The sequence below is a fragment of the Sinocyclocheilus anshuiensis genome, unplaced genomic scaffold (assembly GCF_001515605.1).
Source record: "Sinocyclocheilus anshuiensis isolate Anshui unplaced genomic scaffold, SAMN03320099.WGS_v1.1 scaffold1472, whole genome shotgun sequence".
Taxonomy (NCBI): domain Eukaryota; kingdom Metazoa; phylum Chordata; class Actinopteri; order Cypriniformes; family Cyprinidae; genus Sinocyclocheilus; species Sinocyclocheilus anshuiensis.
In genome coordinates, this window is record NW_015542453.1 from 240,816 (window position 1) to 248,867 (window position 8,052).

The 8,052-nt window shown below is 35.1% G+C and overlaps 1 protein-coding gene across 1 annotated transcript in view; it reads left to right on the plus strand.

Annotated features, from left to right (window-relative positions):
* Positions 1-6,181, plus strand: part of LOC107693691 (heparan sulfate 2-O-sulfotransferase 1-like) — a 16,025-nt gene extending 9,844 nt beyond the window's left edge. Inside the window, exons 3-7 of the mRNA XM_016493160.1 lie at positions 2,655-2,740; positions 3,203-3,341; positions 4,205-4,302; positions 4,387-4,544; positions 4,618-6,181. Coding sequence (XP_016348646.1) covers positions 2,655-2,740; positions 3,203-3,341; positions 4,205-4,302; positions 4,387-4,544; positions 4,618-4,844 — 708 coding nt within the window. The 3' untranslated portion in view covers positions 4,845-6,181. The remainder of the gene's footprint in view (positions 1-2,654; positions 2,741-3,202; positions 3,342-4,204; positions 4,303-4,386; positions 4,545-4,617) is intronic.
* The last annotated feature ends 1,871 nt before the right edge of the window (positions 6,182-8,052 follow it).

The window sequence follows — 8,052 nt, forward strand, 5'->3', positions numbered from 1 at the left end:
GATCCTCTTCACTAATATCCTCTGCTTCTCAATCGGGCTCAAATTGATAAGCAATATAGACGACGTCATTGTTTACAATACAACCGGAGCACATGCCGCTATGTTGAGGGGCGGGACGATTAGACGCACGCTAGAGGCAGTTTAGCCAATCACAACACACTGGGCCAGCTAATCAATCAGAGCCCATCATGTATTTCTGAGGGAGGGGCTTCATAAAAGCAGGAAATGATCAGCGTGTTTATGGGAGAATGGACAGAGCAGTGTAGAATAAAGGTAAATTATGTGAAAAATAATGCGTTTTTTTAAAACGAAGCATTAACACGTTAGACTGCACCCCATAAACACAATCAAGCCTAGAAAAAAAAACAGTCAACCACCCCTTTAAAACATGCTTGTCTTAGTAGAGGTGTATTCAAGTGGTTTTTTTTTTTCATGTTTTTGAATAACGTCATTGATTTAGGTCCTCAAAAAAATAGTGTTATTGGCCTAATTATTAATAAATAAATGCTTATTATATGACTAGATTTCTTGTTTTGTTTCTTTTTACTGTTCTCAGGAAACGTGTCGATGTGAATTGCTTGAAAAACACCACAATAACTGCAGAAATTAATTTAAGTAATGTTTTCCGGGTACAAGAATATTCTATGACATTTAATAAGTCATTGTACTTCTGAAGAGGTTCTTATGAAAAAACACAGTGTTGTAAAGGCCATTAGAAGTGAATATCAGCAGTCTTCCATAGCATCAGTTATACACAGTCAGCCTGAGGACCTTGTTGCTGCCTGTCCGTTTTTAAAAGAGCGCTTTCACTCAGCATAATGCAGCAGTTGTGTGCCTATCAAGTAGGAAATAGGTAATGAGTCAGGGTGTTTTTCTCATTAACTTGCAATTATATTATTACATTAGGCTGGGTATTGCAGGAGTAATGAGATGGTGACACAGTCTGCAACATGCACGTCTACCCATAAACCCAGACGACACTTTTACCTCAGAGTCAAAAATTTCCCATTACAGCTCATCACATACGTATAAATCGCATACAATTTTTAGTGGTGGATTACTAATATCAAAGAGTAGATTATGATATTTTATTGTTTTATATTGTTTTCTCTTTCTCAAAATTTTAAAGGAATAGCTCACCCAAAAATGAAAATTTGCTGAAAATTTCCTCACCCTCCGGTCATTCGATATGTAGGTGAGTTTGTTTCTTCATCTGAACAGATTTGGAGAAATGTAGCATTACGTCAATGGCTCACCAGTGGATCTTCTGCAGTGAATGGCTGCCGTCAGAATGAGAGTCCAAACAGCTGCTAAAAACATCTCAATAATCAACAAGTAATCCACACGACTCTAGTCCATCAATTAACGTCTTGTGAAGTAATACGTCTCCAATCTGTTCCAATGAAGAAACAAACTCATCTCAATTTTGGATGCCTGAGGGTGAGAACATTTTTAGAAAATGTACAACTATTCCAGGGGTGGCAAACTCCGGTCCTGGAGAGCCACAGCCCTGCAGAGTTCAGCTCCAACCCTAATTAAAACGCCTGCCTGTAGCTTCCTAGTAACCGTTCAGACCTTGATTAGCTTGTTCAGGTGTGTTTGATTAGGTTTGACGCAAAACTCTGCAGGGCTGCGACTCTCCAGGACCGACGTTCGCCACCCCTGAACTATTCCTTTAAAATGTCAAAATGCTTTTTGCAACAGTAACAAGTTATTCTCTGTTGCCGTGGGACACCATAATGTGGCGTAGCACCAGATTTCATGAGTGATAGCAGTTGTCCACATATGATGGTTGGAGACTGGGCTCTTTGACTTGAGAGCAGTCAGAGTTGAGTGGGAATGTGCTGTGGTTGGCTTGACATCATCACCTCACAATAGCAGCTGTCCGAGCGCCTGCTCACATTTACACACTACTGTCACCACATCGTGTACACTGTCAGATTTCCGTCTCAGGATCTCACGAGTATTACCAGACCACAGGACCTTTTCTGTTTCAACTGCAGAGTAAATTTTGTTCATGAATTCGCTTCAAACATTGTCTGTATTTTGCATTACTGTAATTTAGCCTCTTGTTAACATTTACGTAACGTAATTTAAAAATAGCATGTTTGGTCAAAATTCTGAATTTCAAAAATTGATGAGAAATTGTAATGAATAGGCTCACAGGATGTTGAATTGGAATTTGAATTCAAATGACAGGAAGAGGAATTCACTAAATTGCAATTTCAAAACAGTCAACATTTTGCATAAAATAATTAGCTGGTATGTAGGATACTTTTTATTCTGAATTGAGTAGAAATATCTCTCTAAACTCTAAAATTCATTACTTTCAAAACAATTTTAAAAAATTCCATACAGAACTGCAAAATTATATATATACAGTGGGTACGGAAAGTATTCAGACCCCCTTAAATTTTTCACTCTTTGTTATATTGCACAGCCTCTAAAAGACACAAAGCATTTCCTTAATAGTGCACTACAGCAGATGTTATAGTATGGTAGCTTTATATTATCCTGAGGCTTTAGGGGACTTAAAATGGCAAATTCCTATCATTAAATGCTAAAAAGGTTGACATCTTTTTATTTTTTTTCAGAGCAAATCCTTAAGTGATTTATTTAATTTTTTAATTATTATTTATTTATTCGTGTTTCAGGTACGGTTTGTAAAGAATGTGACGTTATGGAAGGAGATGAAGCCTGCGTTCTACCATGGACATGTTTCCTTTCTGGACTTCACCAAGTATGTATTGTGTGCTCCTGACATTTTGTTTCTCTGTTCAGATTTTTTCAATCTGTTGTGGTCAATGTGTTTTGCCTGAGTAATGCTGTTTAGAGTGGTTTCAGGTTTTGCATTCACTGAAAGATGATTTGCCAACATTGTGCATAACTAGCCACTCATTCATTCATATCCATTGAAAGGATTTTGTTTTACATTCCCAATGACCCAAAAAGCAGTTTGATGCTGCTGACTCCTGGTGGCCGTGAAAGGAATTGCAGCAAGCTCATTTTAAACAATCAGAATGAGCTTTATACAATTTATACAATACAATCATATTGTTAGTTTCCAGTTTTGTGGGTCTCCCTATACCTTACCTTCATGCATAAAGCAACTATTTAATTATGCCTAAATGCTCAAAACATGTGTTAATACTACTATACTAATACATTACTAATTGCACTTCCTTTCCCATCTCATTATCAGATTTGGAGTGAAGAAAAAGCCTATTTACATAAATGTTATCCGGGACCCTATTGAGCGTCTGGTGTCTTACTATTATTTCCTGCGTTTCGGTGATGACTACAGACCAGGTCTGCGACGCAGAAAGCAAGGGGACAAAAAGGTGAAATGTTTGTTTCGTCTACTTTGATCCTGTTTTTAATTATTATGAATTTCAAGACTATAAAGTACCCAAGTTTAAGTTCACAAAATAAAAGTTATAGGGTTAGTAAAAATCATTACATAATAATAATAATAATAATAATAATAGGAAAATGTAATGTTAAATATTTTTTATATTGAAATATTATTTTGTAAAATGTATTATAAAAAATGTAATTATTTATATATTATTATGTAAAAAGTACAAATAAAATTTTATAATAATTTTTATTTATATAAGAATATAAATATATTTAATATATTTAGAATATTTAATTATATTAAATAATATATAGAATATATTATACATTATTATTATTTATAATAATTTAAAAAATCAAATAGAAGTTGTGCTATTAACATCCTGAACACTGGTCTTGTTTAATTTACTCTTATATTAATAAAAAGTGGCGGGTGGAATGGTATCAATGCCAGGGAATTGATTTATATGGAATAAATCCTAGTATATAAAGGGTTTTCCGTCATTTTAAATCTAGGTACGATGTTGTTGATCTGTTAATCTAGATCTTACTAGAATGTGTTTTTATTCAGAGTCAGATGTATTTTAAAAAGTAGAAAAAAACGAATGTACTTTAGAATTTTTGTCTTTTATTAATCTTAAACGTCTTAATTAATTGTATGACTTTTGTTTGTCAATGAAGATGACATGACATTACAAAAACAAAAAATAGTAATAAAACACTATTACATCTATAACTATAACCACAGTTTGTGCCACCATAATTATTTTCTTTATTACATACTGAACTCAGAACATGTAAACTGTATTTTTTTTTTCAACTCCAAGATCTGTGTTTGTTTCAGACGTTTGATGAGTGTGTAGCTGCTGGAGGATCTGACTGTGCTCCAGAGAAACTGTGGCTTCAGATTCCCTTCTTCTGTGGTCATTACTCTGAGTGCTGGTAGGCTGCTCACTGTCTTCATGCGTAATTCAGATCTACCACTTGTAGGACTCTTGCTACATTTTCTCAACCACTTCTTCACAGGAACATTGGCAGCAAATGGGCTTTGGAGCAAGCCAAATACAACCTGGTGAATGAATACATGTTAGTTGGAGTGACGGAGGAGTTGGAAGACTTTGTTATGATGTTGGAGGCGGCACTTCCTCGCTTTTTTAAGGGGGCCACAGAGCTCTATCGGACAGGTACGACTGCATGTTTTAACAAGTCTATTAGATGGTGAATATTTTTGTTAAATGTTTGTGTCTGTTTCTAAAGGGAAGAAATCGCACCTAAGGAAAACGAGTGAGAAGAAGCCGCCCACCAAAGAGGCTATAGCCAGACTGCAGCAGTCAGACATCTGGAAAATGGAGAATGAGTTTTATGAGTTTGCACTAGAGCAGTTCCAGTACGTTCGGGCTCACGCGGTGAGAGAAAAAGATGGAGAACTGTACCTACTGGCACAGAACTTTTTCTATGAGAAAATCTACCCAAAGACTACCTGAGTCTCAGCGGTGCTCCATAACACTGTATGCTGTGGTCGGAAACACTGGAGGGAGGACGCCATCCATTCTGCCTGACTGTTCTCCATCTGGATGTGTGCATTTAGGGCAACTGAAACTAGTCCGTGCCACAAGGAAGAGTCTTGGGGCCAAATAGCTGTCAAGAGCTTTATCCCCCCAATACATATAATTTCGAAGAAAGCTTAAAAGCTCTCTAATGAGCTTTAAAAGTGACTGAGGTCTTGTTCGTGTCATTTTTCAAGACAACCATCACCTTTCTGCAATAGGGATTTGATACAGGTGCTGCCACATTTCAGAACGTTTTGTTAATTGGATTTATTTAATGCGTATATGGTTATAGTTTTTTTTTTTTTTGATTGATGGTGTTTTGGGAGTTTTTACATCTTCAAAGTACAGATGACTACTAAACATTCTTATCAAGCTGACAAAGTCATTTTTTCAATATAGTAAAATGAGGAATACTTTATTTCTTGGACTTTCATAAGGCTATTTATGGGATTTATTGGAAAAACACAGATGTGGATGTACTTCACATGGTTAAAAATGCATCATATATCTTGTCAGAAACAATTCTCCACATTTTTCGGTTTGCCATTTTTAAAACAGAACCTTCTGCTTGGGGTTCAGTCTTGCATTTTTTCAGCAATTGCAGATAATATATTTTTATCTACAAATATATGTAAATACTAGTCATTACAGTTACAGCTGGACCAAAACATTTAAAAATGGGAGGATAAAGAATTGAAGATGAAATGTTTATCTGCATGTGGATCAGTGTACTGTTACTTGTTCTCGGTTTGTTTTAATTTGCTTTTATATATTTTATGACTGAATTATCATGTTTTTTTATGTAGTTTAAACATACTTTGTTTCTCATGGCAACATACCATGTTGAACTTTAAATGTGTTCAATGAAAGAAAGACTCTAAATTCAGCGAGATTGTGCCTTTTTTTTCCCTGTAACACAGAGCTGTTATTACAGCCAGTGTAAATATGACTTGATATCTCAGCATATGAATAGGTGAGGACGGAGTTGTTTTACAATGTGAAATGTAGGTACAGTTGCATAGATTGTCATTATTAACATCAATGTGGAAATAGGCAGCCATCATGTGAAATTGTTTGCCTTGTTGATGGTACTACAAGACTGGAACTGATGTCTTTTTGAAAATGGAAATTTGTCTGTACAATTCCAGTGTTTATATGTACAGGATCTTTACTAAACACACATTTGTGCATGAAATGGGTGCTGGATTGCACATTTGCCCTTAAAATATCAGTAGAACAGTAGGTCTTTGTGACAAATTCTCCCTTGCTACGTAAAAAAATGTTTTGACAATGTACAGGTTCTTTTAGATGTTTTTAGAGCATCAAAACCAATCTGTACTGTATATGAAACACTAGAGTAACCTGTGCATATGAAATATATATCGGTTTTAATATTTCTCTTTTCTTTCACAGTGCCACCATGTGAGCCTGTATTTGCTCTGTTCTTTGGTTGTTGTTGTTGTTGTTTTTTTTTCATTTCAAATTAATGAGACTCCAGGAGCTTTGCTCTTTTCTGCTGACATTGCTGAGGTAGATTTGAAAACAGATTTTTGGATATGTCGGCCATAATAAAAAGAGTTGATTTATTTAGATTTTTTTTCCTTCTCTGTTATTCCCTTATCATTATAATTTTGATAAAATATCACAGACTGTTTTATGTCTTCTAAAAGTTTTTTTTTTTTTTTTTTTTTAGACAAAGGAGAAACCAAAATATATGGAGGCTTATATTTGATTTAATATTCTTCACCTTCTTTTTTGTTACTAACGACACAAACACAAATTAAACATTAAACAAAAAGATTAGATTTTTTTCATGTTAGGAAAGAAGTCTCTTATGCTCACCAAGGCTGCATTTATTTGATCAAAAATACATTAAAAGCACATTAACATTTAAAATGACTGTTTTCTATTTTAATATATATTAAAATGTAATTTAGTCCTGGGATGGTAAAGCTGAATTTCAGCAGTCATTACTCCAGTCTTCAATGTCACATGATCCTTCGGAAATCATTCAAATATGCTGATTTGCTGCTCAAGAAGCATTTTATTGTCTAATGTTGAAAAAAGATTAATATTTTTAGCACCGCTTTTTAAGGATTCTTTGAAGAATAGAAAGTTCCAAAAGAACAGCATTTATTTAAAAACTGTCTTTACTGCCACTTTTGATCAATTCATTGCATCATTACTGAATAAATGTATTAATTTCTTTAAAAATATAGATTACTGACCCCCATACTTTGACTGATGGTCCATGTATGTCTTTTCATAGAAAAAATAATAATAATTTTTAACCACCACAAACATCTTTTGCTCTAAAATAACTGGGTGTAACCCATTGCTGTAACCTCTCCTCTTCCACAGAAGTGCTCACCACTGACATTATATTAAGGGGAAACACACAAGATGTACTGAAGCTGTGCTGTGCACCGCTGCAATATCCATGTTCTCTCATCTGAGCACATAATAAACAGAGCTTTTGATAAGCTTTCGAGTCTATCTAAATGTAATCAGCAACACAATTAAAGCATTATTGAGTCATTCTTTCAATGGCCTGGCCTAGATAATAGTGTAAATAATTAATTTTCCTATTAACTCATTGTTGTCTCTTCAGCTTGTCTCTCTCAACACACTGGGAACAGATAGCAGGCTGCCTTTCAGAGATATAATTTTTCTAATTAGCACTCAAATGAAGGGCTGTCTGTAGCCTCTGAGGGTCATTGTCGGCGGTTTTTACCTCCCCCCGGTTAGATCATGATGGGTGATTGAGCTGTCACAGCAACAAATAAAGGGCCTTTCAAACAATCCCTTTCTGTGTTTGATCGACAGTCAAGTTTCCCTTCATTTTTAATGAACATCATAATTGTTGGCTATCGTCAGTGGGGAAAGGATACATTAATTAGGGGGAAATTGTTTCGTTAAAATAACCAGCTAAAATAATTCGGTAGATTTGTTTGAAAATGTCCTTCTAATTACCAGAACAGAAATGCACATCATTGTCAAATGTTTCGCAGATTCAATAATAGAGCAATGATGAAAATCTTGTGCTCAAAAGACATGGGCCGGTTCTGGCTCTAAATAATGAGGCCCCTGTCTCACGCTTTCCATCTGATGTTTATCTAACTGTATGTGCTCAGACAGCTCA